At 41.1% G+C, this 21,592-nt stretch overlaps 2 protein-coding genes across 3 annotated transcripts in view; one reads left to right on the top strand and one right to left on the bottom strand.

The window, feature by feature from the left end:
• Positions 1-6,966, bottom strand: LOC142390669 (solute carrier family 35 member E2A). Of its 2 annotated transcripts, none has more exons than XM_075476292.1 (9): positions 6,648-6,966; positions 5,067-5,737; positions 4,250-4,385; positions 3,981-4,108; positions 3,687-3,768; positions 3,558-3,611; positions 3,405-3,477; positions 2,920-3,065; positions 1-1,485 (listed from the first exon to the last, which is right to left on the bottom strand). In XM_075476292.1, the coding sequence occupies exons 2-9, from the start codon at positions 5,344-5,346 to the stop codon at positions 1,281-1,283; spliced, it is 1,104 nt and encodes a 367-aa protein (XP_075332407.1). In that variant the 5' UTR covers positions 5,347-5,737; positions 6,648-6,966; the 3' UTR covers positions 1-1,280. The 2 variants fall into 2 exon arrangements, with proteins under 2 accessions (XP_075332407.1, XP_075332406.1); XM_075476291.1 differs by having other exon boundaries at positions 3,687-3,807; positions 6,648-6,964.
• LOC142390672 (uncharacterized) overlaps positions 6,703-21,592 on the top strand; it is a 22,013-nt gene continuing 7,123 nt past the window's right edge. The window contains exons 1-6 of the mRNA XM_075476294.1: positions 6,703-6,971; positions 10,395-10,616; positions 16,751-16,847; positions 17,064-17,238; positions 19,529-19,680; positions 21,405-21,581. Of these exons, the coding sequence (XP_075332409.1) occupies positions 10,603-10,616; positions 16,751-16,847; positions 17,064-17,238; positions 19,529-19,680; positions 21,405-21,581 (615 nt within the window). The 5' untranslated portion in view covers positions 6,703-6,971; positions 10,395-10,602. The remainder of the gene's footprint in view (positions 6,972-10,394; positions 10,617-16,750; positions 16,848-17,063; positions 17,239-19,528; positions 19,681-21,404; positions 21,582-21,592) is intronic.

Below are 21,592 nucleotides of genomic sequence, written 5' to 3' on the forward strand. Positions count from 1 at the left end.
TACTTTTCAAGTCTTTATTGAGCTCATTGTGTTATTATGGTGCAAACACTTTCTCCCATCTTTTCAAGCTTAAATCACACTTACACACCACTCAAATGGGACAACTTGCTGAAGATACTTTTATTTTCTGCAAAGTGTTCACCACGTCATTACATCCTCACTGTTTTATTTGCACATGATCAAACAAAGAGTTCATCATGTTTTCCACGTATAAACATTAAAAATGGATTGGCAAAGTGTGTCCGCTTGAACTTGCTTGTTGAAGCAGCGTGTCCCTTAAACATGGTGGAAAAATCAGTACAAAAAGACATGTTTGTACGGTATGAATATCAAATTATAGCCCACATCTGTTTTATGAGCGCAATAGTGAGCATTTCCTAAACAATATAATGACATATCATTATGAAATTAACATGTTTTAATGTAAATCAAAAATAAGTTCAAGTCAGTCAGCTCTTAGGATCAACCTTTGTGGTCACAACATGTGTGAGAAAAGACGAGGCTGCTTCTTTAGGTGCGAAAACTGCAGCAGAAAAGAAGCACTACTAAAGTGCTTCCACAAAAAAAAAAAAAAAAAAGAACAAAAAAAAAGACTGATAGTGATTAGCACAGACGTGTCCCATCTGGAAGCGATAAAACATGGTCTCTCGCTGCACTCCAGTGCGAGTACAATCAGAGACTAGAAGCAGCCCGACTGCAGCAATGTAAGCAGAACGAAGTTCACACGCATTTTAAATCATGTTGAGTTTGCAGATTAAACAAACACCTATCAGCATTCCTAGAATGCAAAATGTGGCTCTCAAATGTTTCACAAATTGTTTAAAATCTGTCAAACATCCAGTCTAAGATTTGGCCGGACAAGCCAAACAAAAATAATCACAGGCACCAAACCCCCTATTCACGTTGCATGATACGGACACACCATCACAAAATTTTACATTTTTACAGCCTCGTCGATTTACAGAGACCATACATTTAGCAGCTGCTGTACCACAGATGATCCACCAACACACAAATGTTAATCACTTCCTTGAAAAAGCAGAAAGTCATCCTGAGCTTCTCTTTTACTGACCAATTTGAGACAACAAAAAGATGCTTATAGTGGCAAACAGGTCAAGGACAAAGAAATACTGTTTGTGAACTTCCACACAACTGCAGATATCTTGGTCGAACAGACACTACAGTTTGTGCTATCAGCTTAGAGATGACAGAAACATCGCACGGAGCCTTTTTATCTGGAATGTGTCGACATTTCAGGCGTTCTCATTTAGACTGTAGTCTCATTTAGACTGCAGTAGTGGTTTGTGGTCCTGCTCGGCCGCTATAGCCTGTAAGGTTGCCCTCTGGATCTGTCTGGCCTTGTTGTACAAGAAGACCCCGATGAACACGAGGACGGTGCCGGCAGCGCTGAGCATTGTGATCTGGTTACTGAACACGATGATGCTCAGCCAAATCGACATGGCGTGCTTCACGGTGCTGGCAACACTGAAGAAGAGTGAGAATGGTCATTAAAGGCCTTTAACTTTGTTCCTACAACTCAGCACTGCATTCAGAGCATGTAGTAACAATCAAAATGGTGAAATCCATCAGTTTCCTGCATTAAAATGAGCAATATGTACAGCATGAATGTAATGGCACCTCAGTGCGAATAGTGAGAAACAACTCAGTGGAAATAAAACAGACGGGTGCAAGTACACTAGTGTGACTGAAAAATGCTCACTAAACCTGGAAAAGGCCTCAAAAGTCTTCCATTTCTGCTGCAACGTGCCGATTACTCAGATCTGTGACAGCGGTGTAAAGGTACCGAGAGTGACTGCAGATCTCAATCCAACACAACACAGCACTGATTCAGCTCACAAAGTCTTACAACGCTGGCAGACAGCTGGAAGAAAACTAACACGAATGTCACCATTCCATCAACATTTGACCCTTTTGAGGTTTGGTTGATTCTTTTAATGTCTTTGCAACCAATTCTCCTTCATAGCAACACAAACAGAATTTCCAGTGTACAAGTGATTGATGATGACAATAATATGATAACAATATGTTGTTCGTTTAGATTATTTTCAACTTTTCTTTTTTCTATATCTCCATAGTAGCTTTGTATATTTTAGACATCTGCCTAAAACATTTAGTCTTTACAAAGCCTAAAATCCCAATATTTTATATGAACCACATGCTCTTTTTGCCTATTACACATGTATTTATTATTGGCAATTAGCTTAAACCTAAAATTTAATAAAATCTGCAGAAAAGGACAATTACGATTGTTCATTCAAATCATTCAACACCTTTAACGAAATATTTTCTGATCATGACAGCACTAAACCCTGGTACATTTTCCCTTCTTTTATACCAGGATAAAAATCAAACATCACACATGTTCCACACATTTTTCCCAGTTAAACTCCCGCTACTCTGTTAACCTCAACGAGTCAGCTGTTTCAGGCTTGCGGCGTCTGCTGTGACCACACGCTCCTTTCCTAAATCAGAAACAGAGCAGGCTACTTGACACTGCCAGATTTTTCTCATAAAAAGCTTTAGACTGTATTTTTGACACGTAGCTGCTCTCCCAAAGAACTTTAGACCAACAATTGTGCCACTGTAGTTCTCTTTGTAGATAAGATGGCCTGAAAAATGCACCAAGCAACGCATGGTTGAACAGTGAACAGATTAAACTTGTTTTTAACCAAGAGCAGCTACCTAGAAATGGTACAGTCTCGTACCATTTCTAGTATTAGACTAAACCAGGACTTTGCTGAGCTGGAGATCAAGTGGAGAATATTCAGTGCAAAGCTAGTTTATCTCATAAATTTGGCAACAGGATGTATGATTCTGGTAAAAAATAAGTGACCCTGCAGCTAGACTACAACTCAGTGTATGTAAACACAAGTGCTTTAGACTTTGTCATCGTCCTACCTGAAAGTAACCGGGGAAATCCTCCCCATGAGGGCATAGGCTGTGACGCTCTGCAGGTGGAAGAGACATCCGTCAAAAAGCAGCAACAGCATGATGTCCTGACTGAAGATGAAGCTCTGGCCGGTCTTCCCGATCACCGGAAAGTCCTGGAAACGTGGAGGCAGAACACAATAACCATTAACACTTCGGCTGGTGTAAACACTGTTAAAGATACCGTAACAGAATGGCTTTTGATTAAGATTGTTTCATTATGTCCTAATTTTTCATGTGGTCCGGTCCACACTCCCTCTGCCTTATCAGTTTATCAGACATCAGTGAAGCACTTTGAACTGTACGAACTCGTGTGTGAAGGCTGCTAAACAAACAAAGTTTCAAAGACTCACTATTTAAAAAATATTCTACTTGTAACAGATTATAGTTTAATATATCTTGTCGTTACAGTTGCTCAGTTGTACACAGGAGTTAAGCATCATGTGTTGATTTACCAGGAGGAACGCCCAGGCAGGGATGAGCATGATGATTGCTGCTGCGCTGGTGTAGAACTGCAGCTCTGGAGGGCTGAAATGAGACAACCTATGAGAGAGGGTTTTTTTTTCATGACAAAAAGACAAGAAATTAGAAAAGTCCCATCCTCTTACCTGAATCTGTACGTGTCTCCACTTAGCAGTTTCTTAGAGAAAACGTTCTGCAGGCTGAGATCAGAGAAGCAGAGTTAGTTAAAGCGTCCCCCTGATGGCGACGGATGTGCTGGGTGCTGCCGTACAGACCAGTCCATGATGTTTGTGGAGAGAGCGGCGGAGAAGCCGATCATGTTGAAGCTGATCTCTGTAGCTGTGCAGAGGGCCAGTCCTGCCATGACAGGAAACAGGGACAAGTTCACCCACAGGCCTGCAGGTGGGAAAACAAACGCAAACATGTAAATGAGTCACTGCTCCTGTCAACACAAAACCCTCGACCCCATTTCCTCTGAGGCTCCTGGACCTGGAACGGTGCTTGATTTTCTAAAAACGAGAGGCCCTGGTATTCTGTCAATTTGCACCACAAACATTCAACATGCTTACCTGTGTACTCCCCGAGGATCAGCCGGGACATGATGACAGTGAAAATAGGAGCTGAGCTCTTTACCGTCTCAGCAAACGACACTGCAACATTCTTCAGGCTCACCAGGCCCAGAACCACAGTGGTGAACCTAACAAAAGCAGACGTAATAAGTGCTAGTAATTGACTTAAGTGGTTCTTCAACTATCAGTTACTATCTTTGTAAGCATCGGTCAACACCACACTAACATTTCTGTGAGCAACCATGCAGTTAAAAGACAAAGGCACACACCTCATGAGTCCAACAAACAGCATGATCATGACAAAGTTGGGGGGATACTCGGTTCTGGACTTGTGCTGGTACAAGCAGCAGGGGACAAACATCTTCAAGCAGCCTATGATGGTGGTGGAGAGCATCTGAATAGCACCTGGGAAGCATGAGGAAGACAACTGAATAAGAAAGAACGATTTATTCCAATTGAAGACATCGAACGACAACAGATAATCTTCATCAAGTTAAAAATGAAAATCCAACTTCAAAATATGGCACCCATGACTAATACTTTGATGAAGAAGAGCACCTTTATGTATCTTTAAGGTGTTTTATTTAGTTTGTAATCATGTTTTATTCTGTTTCTAATTCAAGATATTATTTATTTGATGTTACTGTCTGACATTTTATATATATATATATATGTGTACTGAAGTGTGGAAACAGAGCACTTTAATCTTTTTACAGTTTTAAATTAATAAATTAACTATTTAGTTTGAACCTTTTTATCATTAGATGAGATTTTAAACACATTTTGGTGGATTTTATGTCGCTGTGTCGATGTTACCTGTAACACCTGCAAAGCAATTCTGCCATCAGGTAGAAACAAAGTAACCTGACCTGAGTACCAAGAGGAAATGTGTGCACTTGTTGATTACCTGGCAGGCAGGTCTTGACCTGCACACATTCATCAAAACTGTCTCTGCTCATAACTGCAGGACCAGTTATTCAGTCTATGCCAGTCTTCTATGAATAAGTGCGTTGTTTCGCTTGTCTGAATGGAAAGTAATGCTCTACAACCAATCAGCAGAAGCTGAGGTGTTGTATCTCTACTTACCCAGCATGCTGGGCTCCCCCTGCAGCAGAGACAGGATGTACTTGTTGAGGAACAGAGTGCAGAAGCTGAAGAAGAACCAAAGGCCCAGATAGGTCAGGGAGCGCCAGTTCCACACCCCGGACTCCGTCTCGATCACCGTGGTCTCTGTGACGGTGATCTTCAGCACCTGCTCTCCAGGCAGGCTCTCGCTGCGGGCCAGCACCACCCGCTCCTGCCGGCTGCGGAACGGTGACAGGAGGTGCCACAGCGAGTGCCTGGCCGACTGCATGTTGCCCGTCATCACACCTGCTGCCTGAGGGCCCTCAGGGGCCCCACAGGCAGCTTATGAAAGGGGGATGAGGAGCCAATAAGATGCTTTGACAGTTAGTCCATTTTCTGATGGCCAAGAAAACGATCAGCCTCTCAGTCTTGCAGTGGATCTTCTTAACGCCCAGTGCTTTTAGAAATAAAAGAAAATGATAAAGTAAAAAAACTAATTATTACTGGAAAAGTTTTTAAAAGAACATCTTCTGACTTTTTATATGCCGTCAGTACCCCAGACGAGCCTCACTTCCAGCAGCTACAACAGTAACAGGTCAAGGCAGATAGCCGTGCCTCTCCTGGAGGTCTCATCCTGTTAAAAAGGACATTCCTCCTCTCCGCTGTCACCCGTACATGCTCAGGACAGGGGACTGAATCAAAGCGAAGATGGGATGCAATCCGTCAGTTTGTTCATCTTTAGAAATTGGACTAATCTGGTTTATAGCTAGATTAAACGAGGCTGCATTCAATTTGAATCCGGTTTATTTACTCTGCAACGTGCCACTCCAGAGCAGACAGACATTTGTCGTGAACTGGTGCGACATAAATAAAACGATTTGAGAAATCAACAAGATAACATTTTATCTAACTGCAGTGGGTGACCTCCCATGTTACAGCAGCAATCAAGAGTCAACAAAGAAAATCAGTGCAGTTATACAACATCAATATATATGTTTATATATAAAAACACATGAATATAGAAATAAGCTGTCTATAATACTTTTAAATGCACTCAAGACAACTATAGTGTACAGTAAAGCTTGTTAAAAAAGAATAAAGTTGCAAAACAGGACTATACACAGATACGGGACAAGGGTTATGTTGACACTAACTACATGTTGCTGCTGGACTTCTACATTAACTTCTCAAAAGAGTATTTTCACGTTGCCGTATTGGTACATAAGCAATAGTTGTGAGTGCTTCCGCCACTGCTGCACAGTATACATCTTATTTTTTGTCATGTTATATACAACAAATTTGCAGCATTTAAATTATGCAAACGTGTTTTTTGTTTATTTTTTTAGAGACACTCGCATCTACAACATTAAAAGTAGAGCTCTTTTGGTGAAATAGGCCCACGTGTTTGACAGGGAGAAGATAGCAGGTGAATCAAACCTGTCCAGTAAAAATTAAACATGAAAACTGGATTCATTAAGGCTGAGCTTTAGATTGTGGATGTTCCTGCCTCGTCGACAACAGACAGCGAAACGTTTCCACTCTGGGTGGGTTTGCCAGCTGCTCAAAGAAGCTCAAAATGTAACAGAGAAGACCACTTCTTACCTTAATTCTGTAATTCTGGGTGCTTCAGTTTGCTACAGCAGAGTCAGCGAGGGCAGCGGAGTTTAGTCAAAGGAGGAAGCTGCACAGTAACGTTAGCTGGACGCTGTTGATCTGTGCAACACCCGGGGCAAAGGAGTGTCTCCAGGGGAAGCAGCCGGCCTGTCTGCCATGCTACACAAGACGAGAGACCGTTTAATAATCCAGCACCGAGAAGCAACGAAAATCTGCCACTCTGTGGTGGTAACATGGAGCTGTACACCTCCGGGACGTGGCTAACAATCAAAGCGACAAGTCAAGCTACAAAGCAGCAGTCACAGGAAACAAGTAGGAAACTTCAAATTAAAACGTCACCTCGTGAAGTCAGCGACTGAACAATGGCCGAGAAGTTTGAGTTTATTTTAGTTAATTCTTTTTATCGGGTGATTTTTTTTTTCTCAACCGTGAAGATTTGAAAAAAGGAATAAGAATCCTGCTTTTAATTTCTTGATAAAGCCTCTTTCTTTTCTGTAAATCTCAACTCAATTTAACTCAGCTCCAACGAAACAAAATTATACCCCGTAATTTGTTAGCGGTGTTTTCTTTAAAATTGTAATCTTAAAAAAAAAAAAAGTGAATAAAACGCTTTAAATAAAAACGTACAACTAATCATTAAAGAAATAACAAAGGAGGGCCAAATCTCGTGGTGTAATTATTGATCATGACCAGCAGAGGGCAGTGTAAATGTATATTTCCCAGAGCCGTATATAGAGATATATAGGCACAATTCAACTACAAGGCGATTCACAGAGACATTAAAACAGTAGAAATAAAAAGCATGATTTAGATTTTAAACAAAAAAGAAAGAAAGAAGAACAATAGATAAAATCAGTAGTTAAAATGTGATTAAGTTTTGAGCTTTATTCAAATGCAGCTGAAAATAGGTGTGTCTTCAACCTGGACTTAAATACACTGAGTGTTTCAGCTGATCTGATATATATCTCTATATACGGCTCTGATATTTCCACGCTCTCTCAGCTCCATAACATATCTGCGCGCCTGCTTATTTATGCAAGTATGCAATAAACAGCAGTGTTTTACAAGTGTGGGTGGAATACCCTGTGGATATGAACCAGCAGCTTCAGTTATTGTTACATCAAAATATCATAATGAAGGTCAGATGATCTGTTTGAAATATTTCCAATATTGCTGATCTTTTGGGATTTTAAACACTGCCTGCAGATTGTCTCTGCAGCGACGTTTTAAGGTTTCAGGCTGGAGACACAGAACAATTACTAGCATTTGCAGCTGAAGAGAGCAGAAACTGATGTGATACCTTAAATGAATCTGTGAAGAAGTGTGTGGGGTGTTTTTTCCAGGCACACTTTGGGTTTTAGTATCATGGTTTAGACTTTACGGTCTGTTTATTCATGCTTACCGCACACAATCTCCATTTGGCCACATTTTGTAATCTTCCTATGGCTATCACCTATAACTGGTTTGACTGGTTTCAGAGTCCTTTTGGGTGTGATGAAATAGCCGACTGGCAGCATAATTGCGCAATCTCCAGAATTGTATGAAAAGCTAAGTTTAACTTTTGAGTCTCGAAGTAAACTTTCCTACATCTTGTTCATCCATCATCATCCATTACATAAAGAACTGATTAGCTTTGATGAGAAAGAGAAAAGAGGTTGTATGGTGTCACTAATAAAATGGTTGTTATTGAAAGTTGGATCAACAAGTCAACCAGTACTATGCAGAAGGCAGCATTTACTGCAGGGCTATTGTGGCACTACAGATTGGCAAGCGTCCTGGTGTGATTAGTTAGTACAGATATAGAATTATATATTTCTGGCAATGGCAAAGGTTACATGGGCCAAATCTAGTATACGCACAACAAGCTAAAGGTAGGATGAGTTCTGTTCTGGCAAGTTGTGTGTTAGCCAGATTTTGCTTGAATGCAACAAACTGGAGTTAGGGATTTTTTGATATTCATTTTCCTCATTATTGCTGTGCTTATTTAAAAGAAGAAGGGTCGATTTTGTTTTCTATCAAAAGGGGCCTTTATATTATACTTGTATAAAAACATGCAAATTAATGTGTGCTAAGTAACATTATCGTATTTGAAATCCGTCACTCATAACATTAAAGCAGTGTACTCAATATTCTTTATGTGCTCCATGTTACACATAAAAAAAGACCACTGAGCTGTTGTTCTTGGCTAAAATGTCACAGAGAAACACATTCATGGTCAAGCTAAAGAGAACATACACCCTCTTTTAGGACATAAGAAAAGTCATTTGGCCCTTACCAGGTCAGAAAATTAAGTAAATGCACCTGCAGAGATGAACAACAACACGTTGCATATTACACCATGTCATTATTTAACATGAACTCAGCCAAAATGTCCACTGCATGATTAAGTATCTTGTCGAACCACCTTTAGCAGCAATAACATGAAGAAATGGTTTTCTGTATGATGTTTTCAGACTCTCACATAATTGTTGAGGGGTTTTGATTCACTCTTCCAGCGTTGCTTTAGTTAACCTCTGAAGGTACCACCACAATATGTCCGTCAGGTTGAGGTCTGGACTTTGACTGGGCTATTGCAACACCTTTCCCAGCCTTTCTGGAGTCGATCTGCTGCTGTGTTTGGGATCATTGTCCTGTTGATGACCCAGTTTCATCCAAACTTTAGCTGTTGGACAGACGGTTCTTTGTATACTTTGGTATCCAGAGGAGTTCATGGTGATCTCAAATGACTGCAAGGTGCCCAGGTCCTGTGGCTGCAAAACAAGCCCCAATCATCAGTCCTCCACCTCAGTGCTTGACAGTTTAGTTGGTATAAGATGTTTGTGCTGATGCTGTGTTTGGTTTTCTCCAAACGTGCTGCTGTGCATTATGACCAAACATCTCCACTTTGGTTTCATCTGTTCCAGAAGTCTTGTGGTTTGTTCAGATGTAACTTTACAAACCTAAGCTGTTGCCATGTTCTTTTTAAAGAGAAGAGGCTTTCTCCCGCAACCCTTCCAAACAAGCCATATTTGTTCAGTTTTTTTCTAACTGTGCTGGCATGAACTTTAACATTTAACATGCTAACTGAGGCCTGTGGAGTTGTTGCTCTTGGGTTTTTGCAGTTTCTCTGAGCAGGTTGTCGCCTGTCTTGTATGTTTCCCACTTTTGAATGATCTTTCTCACGACTTAAAACGACTTTTAAGGTTGTACTTAGTTTTTCACACACTGCTTCTGCATTTTAACATAGCCTTGGTTGAATAAATAATGGCACTGTGCCACGTGTTGTTGTTTATGTGAGGTTGCATTTATCTAAGTTTAGGACCTGGTAAGGACAAGATTAGTTTCTTTATTATGTTCTGATATGGGTGTGGTGGTTAGCACTGTCACCTCACAGCAAAAAGGTTCCTAGCTCGAATCTCGGCTGGGCCCTTTCTTTGTGAAGTGTGCATGTTCTCCACCGTACATACGCGGGTACTCCATCTTACTTCAACTGCACAAAAACATGCACAGTAGGTCACTTGGTTATTCTAAATTGATCCTAGGGGTTAGTGTGTGCGTGCACGGTTGTTTTGGCCCTGTGATGAACTGGTAACTTAGTTGTACCCTACATCACGTGTTCAAAAAAATAAATGTTTAAAAACTATTAGCGTATAAATGAAGTAACAAATCTTCACATTTGAGAACATTACTGACTGTAGGGTATTTTGTGTGAATAAAAGTGTAAACGATTGTTATTGATTTTTCTGTTCATCGCAGCCCCCCTGCTCTAGGGTGCAACAGCACTTCGGAGCAGCAGAGGAAGAACAACGGAGACCGTAGAAGAAGAAATCAAGCTGTTCCTTTTTCTCTGTGGATGTTGGAAAATGTGAAACTGAACTTCTGTCGTTTGGAGGCGGGGTCGCTGTGTGAAAGGCTCACTGGAATGTAAACTCCGGGTTCGGGTCTCTGGGTTGTCTGCTGGGAAATGGACGAGACAAGGTCAGCCGTTTATCTTCCACGTTTATCAATTTCGTCATGACAACCGGCCGTTTGCGTCGCGAGAAAATGTAACTGCACTGTTCAGAGATGTGATGGATCTCGTTCCGCTTGTTGGCAAGTTATAACCAGTCAACACCCGTAAGATACACAACAAGTGAATGAAATGTGAAGCATCAGGGTGGCTTCATTTAAAGTCTGGAGAAGAATTACGAGTGAATTATGGTCGGCATGCTGGTGAATTTCTCACTTTCTCTTTCATTTTAAAGCACCAACTGTGGCAGACTAAACCTGAAACAGGTTGTCTCCTGTGGAGCTTTAACGTGATTATTGCAGGTCACGGGAATGGGAAACAAGTTGTATAAATTAGGTCAAAGATAAAGCATGAATAAGTACACCAAAAAGCTTGTGTCATTTCACAATCCCCGAATGTTGAAATTAGGGAAGTCCAGGGTGTGTCTGTCGTCATTCGCTGTTCATTAAGAGGGAGTGTTACAGGACAGTGTTGCCAAAGTGGACTTTTTGTCTAATGCAGCTGGTTTACATGGTGGACAATGCATACATTTGTTACCATCTATTGAAGGCAGCGATGATAACGCTAGTAGAGCTGCAAATACAATGTAATTATTGTCTATTAAAGACATTTATTTAAAAAACCCACCTTGCACTAACATAGAAAATATGATAGCAACATTTCTATCTGTCAAATTTGTCATTACTGTCATTACAACTGTTTTAGTCTCTTTTTCCAGATGAATCACTTTTTAAGTATGCATACGGGGAGGTGTAGTGTTTAACCATAACTGCACAAAAGTACAAAAAAGAAGAATGACATGAATACACTGAGAAAAGTCCTCCAAACAAAGTGATGTTTTTTTCTAAAGTATCTAACATCTGTCTACGTTTACAGCGTCAACGTCAAAGTTGTCATGTGTGCGATATCGACAGGATGTAAGCCTGTAATTTGAACATTTTCGAATATCAGTTATTGTTGATTTGTATGTTCTCTATAAATAGTCCTTTTAACCCACGATATCCTGATTCAACATGTGCATTTCAAGCCTGGAGCAGAGCGCTATGCATCAACAAGACACACAATAGTATAAGAGACTATTAAACATGAGTACCAAGTTGGTCATTTACATTCAAACCAGATATTTCTGTTTGATTTATTTTTTTTCCCCATGTTTTTTTTTTTGTTTCCTTAGTGGCTGAATGAAAAAAAAGGTTTTAGTTGATAGCATTAAGTTTAAATTAAGTTTTAATTTAATTTAATTAAGGCTCTTTTTAAGCAGAGCTTTAGTTCGTAATAGGTTAGGCCTGTGATAAGACATGTCAGGACTTAAACTGTGGATTTCACTTGGAAGATGCACTTGAATATTACAGAGCTAGTCCAAATGTGTGCTGTGATAAAACTCTACCGTGTCTTCTCACGCGTTTCCCACTTTCAGCTGCGCCGTTGCATCGGTCACTTCGAGGGAATTGGTATTGAAGTTTCACAGCATTTATTGAACTGAAACACGGAGCATACAGAGCACCACAAGGTGGCAGTATTCCCATCTTGACCTGCAATGTCAAATTACTGTATTACAACACTCCCACTTAATTTTACAATAAGCTTAAGTCTTACTTTCTTTTATCAACATAAATCACTTAGGAGATGTATTATACTTAGACTCTTCTCTTTGACTATAAGTCCCCTTTTTAACTAAAAAACTTAGAAAAACTAGCAAGACAATTTTAATTCCCCTTCTCCTTTCTATCTTGCTTACAGTTGTCTTAACTTAGGCTTTATCAATACTAAACATTGGCCTACAACTTATACTTATCAGAGTTACACAGCACAAAGTCCAATCTCTCTCCTAAGATACTCAAACTTCTGCTTTGCTAATGGCTTGGTCAAGATATCTGCCTTCATATCATCTGTAGGACAGTATTGCAGTTGAATTTGTCCATTCTGCACACATTCACGAATGTAGTGATAACGAATGTCTATGTGCTTTGTTCTTGAATGATCAACTGGATTCTTAGCTATGGCAATAGCTCCTTGGTTGTCTTCTAGAATCACAGTTGGTGTAACATCCATTCCGAGATCACTGAGTAGTCGTGTAAGCCAGGTACATTCTTGTGCTGCCTGGCTGAGAGCGACGTATTCAGCTTCAGCTGTTGACAGTGCGACGGTGTTCTGTTTCTTGCTGAGCCAGCTCACTGCTCCTCCACTCAGTAAGAAGACATTCCCGGTTGTAGAACGACGATCATCCTGATCTCCTGCCCAGTCAGCGTCTGAGAAACCAACTAAAGTTCCAGACTCTGACCGCTGGTACTTGAGAGCGAGGTTTGTGGTACCTTTCAGGTAGCGAAGTATCCTCTTCACAGCAGTCATGTGTGCAGTGTTTGGATCTGCGTTGAACTTTGACACAGCACTCACTGCTTGTGCGATGTCTGGCCTGGTGGCCATTGCTGCATATAGCAGGCTACCTACAATTGACTGGTAGGTACCTGGATTCACTGGCTTACTGACACCATCATTTTTCTGTAACTTCACATTTGCATCAGCTGGGGTTGTGACTGGATTGGCTTTATCCATCCCATATTTCTGAAGAATGGCTTCAATGTAATGCTTCTGGTGAAGGTACACACAGTTTTTGATCTTGTCTTGAATTACTGAGATGCCCAGTATGTAAGACAGCTCACCCATGTCTTTCATCTTGTATCTCTTCTTCAGAGCAACTTTCAACTCACTCATGCTCTCCAGTGACTCTGTGATCAAAATCAGATCATCAACATAAACAGCTAATATCTCTAGCTCCTGTCGAGCTCTCACAAACACACAGGGGTCTGATGTGCTCTGGTTGAATCCAAGATCTTTCATGAACTCTGTGAAAGTCTTACTCCAGCAGCGAGGTGATTGCTTAAGGCCGTAGATTGACTTCTTCAGCTTGCACACCAAGTGCTCTTGGCCTAGTTTCACGTATCCGTCTGGTTGTTCCATGTAGATTTCCTCCTCTAGATGTCCATTAAGAAATGCAGTGACGACATCCATCTGGTGTACATGCATGTTATTCTGAACGGCAAAGGACAGCAATGTACGGATTGAGCTGAATCGTACTACAGGTGAGAAAGTTTCATCATAGTCAGCGCCATACTTCTGTGAGTAACCCTTAGCAACAAGTCTGCACTTGTATCTCTCCACTTCTCCATCACTATGGTGCTTGACTTTGAACACCCATCTTGAACCTATTGGCTTTCTGTCTTTTGGCAATTCCACCAAGTCCCAAGTTTCATTTTCAAGCAGGGACTCATACTCCAAATCAGCCGCTTCCTTCCATTCCTTTGCATTAGAACTCATCATTGCTTCCTTCAGTGTAGTTGGTTCATTTACACTACAGACACTGGCATAATGTTCAACCGTCACTATGTCTGCAAACTCATCATAGCCATACCTTTTTGGGGGGTTTCTGACTCTGCCGCATTCTCTCGGAGCTTTGTTGACTGGTGTCTCATCAGCTGATGCTCCTCTCTCATCAGGACCACTGCCAGTATCACTGTCTGAACAAGACACTTCCACTTCCTGTTTCCAGTCAAAGTCTGTTTCATTGAAGATGACGTCCCGGCGAATCAGAATCCTCCTTTTCTCCTCATCGAACAGACGATAGCCCTTGGCATTGTTGGCATATCCCACGAAGCGAAGCTTCACCGCTTTCTTGTCCAGCTTTCTTCTCTCTACTTCTGGAACATGTGCATATGCCACACAGCCAAAAACTCTCATGTGACTGATGTTCGGCTTTCTGCCACACCATCTCTGGTACGGGGTCTCTTGCTTTAGAAGTGATGTGGGCAACCTGTTCTGCACATAGGCTGCTGTTGCTACAGCCTCTGCCCAAAACATTTTTGGCAGCTTTGCATGAGACAGCATACTCCTTGCTGCTTCAACTAAAGTCCGATTTTTTCTTTCAGCTACACCATTTTGCTGTGGTGTATGGGGTACAGACATTTCATGGTGGATGCCTTGAGCCTTCAGGTATTCTTGAAATTCTTTCGACGTGTATTCCCCACCGTTGTCTGTTCTCAGTCTTGTAACTCTTTGTCTACACTCATTGGAGAATGTTTTCTCAAACTCTTTGAACTTGCTGAGCACTTCACTTTTTTGCCTCATGAAGTATACCTTGCAACATCTTGAGTAGTCATCAATGAATGTCACAAAGTACTTTGATCCACTTATGGATTCAGTCTGCATGGGACCACAGACATCACTATGAATCAGCTGCAGTTTGCGCTTTGAGCGGATTTCTCCCACTGACTTGAATGGCTTTCTAGACAGCTTGCCCTCCACACACGCTTCACAGAAGGAGATCTCTTTTTCTGCAGAAAAGTCCATTCCACTCACCAGAAGTTTAAGCTCCTTCAGCATGGTGGTGTGGCCCAGTCTTTGATGCCATAGGCTGGCTGCAACTGATGCACTTCCTGCTGTATGAGAGACAGGCGTACTCCCCTCCACGTCCAGCTGATATAATCCATCAGATCGTTGTGTTCCCATTCCTCGAAGATCTCCATCTTTTCCACGTATGTAGCACTGGGTCTTCTTGAACTGCACTGTGTTCCCTTTTTTCACAGCAGCTCCCACTGAGAAAAGATTCCCTGACAGCTTGGGAACATACAGTACATCATACATTGTGACATCTTTGACGTCACTAACTTTAAAAGTCATTTTCAGTTTTACATTACAGAGTCCTTGTGCATCAACCACTCTGCCATCGCCCAGTTTCACTGATTGTGGCTTAGTGAATTCCTGGTAATCCTGAAGTATTTCTTTTGAACATGTCATGTGTTTTGATGCTCCAGAGTCGATCAGCCATTCGACCTGCTTCACTTTCTCATTCTGATTATTCTCTCTGGCAACAAATGCACTTTCAGTTGCAGTATCAGAATTTGCATTATCCTCACATGTCATTTGTTTAGCCTTGTGGGTTTGATTTTTATTTTTAAACTTTGGACAATTTCGTTTTAGATGTCCTTCCTTCCCACATTTAAAACACTTCCATTTGGATCTGTCAATTCCCTCAGGCTGTGGATCCCCACGCACTTGAGTTGCCATTGCAGAGGCGCCACCTGCTGTTGCACCACTGGTACTGTCATTTGCCTGCACTCGTTTTTGTTCCTCATTTACCAATGACTGCTTTACGAATTGAAGAGTCAAACTGTCCATCTTTGTCTCTAGGGCAGTGACAATTGTTGCATAGCTGGGTGGAAGACTACCCAGTAATGTCACAATCTGATCCTCCTCCTCAATGACAGCACCGATAGCACCAAGTTGATCAGTTAATTCCTTCATGCGCTTCAAATGCTCGGTTATCGTTTCTCCTTCCTTCATTTCACATCTGAAGTACTTCTTCTTTAGAAACAACTTATTAGCTAGGGTGTCTCTCTCAAAATGTCCCTTAAGCGTATCCCACGCTTCTTTAGGTGACTGGCAACTTGTAATCAGGTACAGTTGAGATGCACTTACATTAAGCACCAACATTGAAAACGCTTTTTCTTTCTTCCTAGCGAATTCGGCTCGAGCAGCTGCGCTAGCATCTCCTGCTAATGTTTCTGTCTCCATTACCATGCCCCATAGACTTCGAGCTTTCAGCAGATGCTCCGTCTGGAATTTCCACGTAGCCCAGTTGTCTGGTCCACTTAGCTTGTCGATAAACAGTCTGTCCTCCATTGTGAATCCCACAATACCGAGTACTCCACACAAGATCTGTGTAAAACCACTGTTTAAAGCTAATTTACTGGAACTGACTGGGACCGACTGGGCCCATGACCTATTGAAGTTTCACAGCATTTATTGAACTGAAACACGGAGCATACAGAGCACCACAAGGTGGCAGTATTCCCATCTTGACCTGCAATGTCAAATTACTGTATTACAACAATTGGAGCTTCAGTTCTGAAATGAAGTCATGTGGGCTAACTCATGCTTTCACTACAGTATCTGTTTATCAGGGAGATGAGCAATCACCGGCATTCTTAATGTGATCCAGCACTTTTTAGGGGCATACCAGAGCTAAAGAGCTCTGCCTAATTAGCAGCCAAAATTTGTTTTCCTTTACAGAAACGCTGACCCATTCCTAATATGTTTACTTTTTCAGTCCTTTGCTGGGTAACCAGCAGCAACAGAACCCAGATCTTCTCTCGCCAAACCTGAGGCCGAGACATCAGGATCTGATCCCCACACCATGTGGACCGGTGAGATCCTCTGCCTTTCATCCTTTTTAATCATTCACCCTGTGACACGAGGAGTGAAATCCATGCCTTTCAGCCCCACTGTGGCCATATTTTCCTGCTTCTTGTGCTGTTTTCAGTTATGAAATTGTACTAAGATTGTACATACTGTGGTTTCAAAGAACATTTGTCCTCGTCCCAGGTAGTTTCACTTTCTCGGTCGTCTCCTCTCTCTTGCAGATAAAGTCCTGGTCGGAGCTGTCGTGCCTGCTGAAGCTCTATTTCTGCTTCACCATCGCGTCTCTGTTGGCGCTGCTCGGCCTCACCCTGTACAGCATCTACAAGCAGCACGTGGACTCAGATATTTCTGATGAGGACAACTTCACCGTCTCTCTCATCCAGCTGGTTGGAATATGTGAGTAGCATCACTGTCAGCTGAGAGAGGAAGCAGACGTTTTCCTGCTGTGATCATGTGATGAAAACTGCATTGGTGGATAAACGGTTCCCAAGGTGCTTGTGTCCGATTGGTGATCGATTCCCCTCGCAGATGCCTGTACATATTTATTTTAAACGGTTCGGTTTCTGTGTTTCAACTTCTGAGTCTCTCAAAATCCACTGTACATATTTCAGGGAAATGAGGACGTAAAAAGAAAAAAGATAATAATTAGAAAAAAAAAACATGTAACAACACAAGCAGCCTTTCAGATGACTTTCACATGACTCTTTTCAAAAGCCAAGTCTGCCCAAAAGTGAACTTGGAGCTCCAAACCTTTTTACTGATTTTATATAGGTAGAATATGTTATGAATGAAAAAATCATCTGAAACAGTTTGTTACTCTTATCTTACACATAAGTGTTTATCACATAAATCAGAGTAGTAAATGTGTCTGCAACCCAAATGGAGTTCTTCCTTAATTACTGTGACAGCTACAGAAACGGCAGAGTTCAATTTAGATGCACACATCAGCCACAAGAAGAAACCACTGCCTAATTTTGTGTTCTGTCGTGCTGATAAAACAGCTCTGACAGACCGTAAAAGACCCCTGAAAGTGTTCTGCTGTCGTTGATTTTTTTTAGTCATGAAAGTTGGTGGCTGATAACACCTGGCAACGTTTTTTTTTTTTTTTTTGTGAAACAAGTAGAAAAATCGCAGATATGAAACAAAACTATTTAATTTAACATCTGAACATTCTAGCTTTTTAAATAGACGGCACAAAAAAATGTAATAGCTTTGTCAGTTTTTTTTAAAGATGAAAACATTGTGGGTTAGGTTAGGGATTGATTTGCATTTTTCAAACAAATACCTGTAGACGTTTAGATAAGCAGATGAGTCTGCAGTTGAAAGAGAGTGCTTGTAGAGCTTGTTGCACCTGGCGAATGGGCAGGAAACATGACTCCATCAAGAGAGAGAACAATGGAAAGGACAGTGAAACTCCTTGGAGAAAATATATACACTAGGTGTGTGGAAAAAAAACGTTACCAGATTCTTTTAGTCTGAAAAGTGTAATGTCCATTCGTAAAATCCTTAAATCCATTTCTAATAAATGTCGTTTCCGGCATCATCTGTGCTACATCCACTGTGCAGTCTCGCAAGCCATGTGACTTCATGTGACTCGTGTCGCAACGTTGAAGAACGAGATTCATGGTCAAAGTGTGGAAGAACCTGTCCAAGCAGCAACCGACACTCACCGTCACGCCCGAAGGCAAACGTGTGGCAGCATTTTGATTTTTGAAAGTGTGCCGTCTGAGAGGAGCTTCACAAGGGCAGAGCAACGTTTTTTAATCATGTGCCTGACTAAAAGTGTAATTTATTCCGTCATTTATTTTGTGAAAACCTCTTTTATAGCAAAGCCAAAATTATACGGAAACTGAATTATTTGAATGTTATTTGAAATCGGATTGAATCGATTGAATTTCTACAATTATTGATGATGTGGGCTTGATGTCAGGTAAAGGATTAGGGGGGAGGTGGGAGTCATTATCGCTACTGTAAATGCACAGGTGGACACTTTTCTCATTCGTTCTGGTGATGCTGAGGTCATTTTTCAGGATGATAATTCATCTGGACACGGAGAAGGAGCGTTCAAGCTTCCTCCACTAAAAACACATCAACTCAGTGGCATGACCAGAAAACTGTTTGGATCTCAATCTGATTGGAAATTTACGGTAGAAATTGGAAAGAAAAAAAAAAAGGCCCAAGACAAAGCTCCATCCTGCAAAACTGATCATTTTAAACTGAATGAACATCCTCCGTGAGTGGTGATTATATAACTTCTGCGAGTTTCACTTCCCCCAAATGCCCAGTTGGAATGAGCTCTGGGGAATTTGGAAGCAGTAGTCACCACGTCGACCTCCTTCATGTTCCTAAAGCACCCCCAGCGTTTGATGCGTGCATTATCCCCGGTTTAGAGACGCTCTCGCAGTCATGAAAGCATCACAGTCTGGTTCTTGTCAAATTCACTCAGGTCCTCGCGTTAGCTCATTGTTTCCTACTCTCTGCCCAGGATGCTGTATGAGCTGTAGTTTAAATAAAGAAATCCAGACTATGGTGGCTAATTATTTAAGCTTCTACTCTGTGTTTTATTTCAACATCACAAAAACATTTCCGACTCTAAATTGCGTGGAGTGTTGTTTGTCTCGTTTGTCTCTGTGTGGCCCTGCGATGGACTGACCTGTCCAGCTTTGCACGATCTTGTTCCCCGCAGTGTTCTGCATCTACTACATCAGTCGTGGCGTGCTGCAGGAGAACAGACAGGAGCTGGTGGCGTTCGTGCTCAGCGTGTTGGTGGTCATGATCCGATCTGTGGTCAACTTCTCCGTGGTGGACTCAAAGGGCAAGCAGGAGCTGCTGTTAAAGGTTATACAGTCCTTTGAAGACGTTTATCTGATTATTTTGTGACGTTTGTCTATTTATTTGGTCCCAAAACAGGGATCCAGATATTTTTTATTACATCAACACTATCCCTCTGTATACAAAATGTCTATTTCTGTGCTAAAAATACATCTAGTTTATATCCTTTCTATTTATTGTAATATATAAATTCATACGTTTTTAATCCTTGAAAAATGCTTTCAGTCTTCCTCTTAGGTGCAAACAACCCTGAGCGCTTTTGTAAAGACGACAGGGGCCCTAAAACCCAGATCTAAAACTAAAGATCACACCCTACTCCTAGTAAATCTTAATAGCTGTGAGAGTAAATGTAACTGAAGCTGTAACAATGTCATGACATCAAACTGACATCATTAAAAAGGACATGAGCTTTCTTCTTGTTGAAATGAGGTATAGTTCCACCACTTGATGTCAGTGTTGTTTTATGTGTCAGCCCCATGTGGTCGTCAACAGGTTTGTCTGTTTCTGGAGGGAAAACTGATAGCTACAAACAAATCAGTTTGTCTTGGCTCCGAGCTGATGAGGCCAAATCATCTATATTTATCTTTATTTGCTGGTAAATCATGAGAACGTTGACTTTGGCTTGTGCAGATGCGGAAAACACCTCAGTTATTAGCAGCACGGTTCTTCCCCTTAGAACATAGTTAAGCTCCTCCAACATGTTGCAGTGTAAAACTATTTACAATATTTTTAATTCACAAGTTTTCTTTTGTTTAGCAAAGGAAATAGTCTGAAAATTGCTCGTTTCTTCGTGACACGTCGTTGCTGATGTTTGCTCTGAACAATCCTGGAGAGCAGCGGTAACGCCGCATGCTTGTCATTTCCAGCAGTCTGTCCGCCATCTTTGCTGCTCCCTGAAAGATCAAGACAACCCTCGAAGGCCTAAAACAGTGCAGAATTTCAGAAATGGCTCAATGAAAATGAAAATCATAAGCTAAGAAATGCAACAAAAATGAAATAGAAAATAAATGTATGTGAGAATTAATGTATAGAATGTGAGATGGATTATTTCTGCTTTCATTCCCAAATTAATTTGTTTAACTTTGTTTTAATACCCCAATGCCTTTTTCAGTGCCATTTTATCGATTTTGCATCATGATAATAATAATAGATTATTAATACATTACATTAAAATTTGAATAAAATGCAAGATTTACATATGGAGTACTAGCACAGGGCAAAATGAGCAACATCTTTCTCATTGTATTCATTAATCATAGAATACTTTATTTACATTTTTTTTATTTTAGTTGCATTTATTGGCATATTTGTTTTTTTCTATTGAGCCATTCACACATTTTAGTTTTTATTTCTAAAATAGTTTGACGAATGAGATTTTTCTATTTTGATTGTGGCATTGATGCTTCCCACAGAATAAATAATAGTGACTTTTCCTTGAGTTCCCTTTCTTTTATTTTTTTAATGAAAACTCTTTTTTTTCGTCAGATTGGTAATGGTGTCATGGTGTGCATGACACAGATTCGTCAAAAATCAATGACACAGCAGGAAGAATCTGTACTTTTTGTCACCAGCTTTTTGTGTGAAGACACAGCAAAGAAAGAGACATCAAATGTTCCTGTGTAACGTCTACGTGCTTTCATTTCCATTAACGGCATTCCTGCAGCCTCAGGCTTAAATTCCTCCACGTTCCTTCAACACTAGAGTTTATGTCCCCCGTGTTTGTGTTGCAGGTTCGTTTTGTGTGCATAATGTGTCTAGGTGTCGTGCACATGTTTTGCACCTTCCTTCTCATCCAGAGACCCAACATGATGGCGTTCCGTGTGGGCGGGGCCTTGGAGAGCGTGCAAGAGCAGTACTTCCTCCTCAACCTCTGTTTCTCCATGGTGACCTTTGACCTGCAGACTCAGGTACGTCTGCC

This window comes from Odontesthes bonariensis, chromosome 10 (assembly GCF_027942865.1).
Source record: "Odontesthes bonariensis isolate fOdoBon6 chromosome 10, fOdoBon6.hap1, whole genome shotgun sequence".
Lineage (NCBI taxonomy): Eukaryota > Metazoa > Chordata > Actinopteri > Atheriniformes > Atherinopsidae > Odontesthes > Odontesthes bonariensis.

What these genes read in the sequence shown, in the direction of transcription:
- LOC142390669 (XM_075476291.1), bottom strand. Translation starts at nt 5,346, where the DNA reads ATGACGGGCAACATGCAGTCGGCCAGGCACTCGCTGTGGCACCTCCTG. An exon ending in TCCACAAACATCATGGACTG is followed by an intron (nt 3,612 to 3,686) that starts GTCTGTACGGCA and finishes CTCTGATCTCAG; the next exon opens with CCTGCAGAACGTTTTCTCTA. An exon ending in GGAGACACGTACAGATTCAG is followed by an intron (nt 3,478 to 3,557) that starts GTAAGAGGATGG and finishes GTCTCATTTCAG; the next exon opens with CCCTCCAGAGCTGCAGTTCT.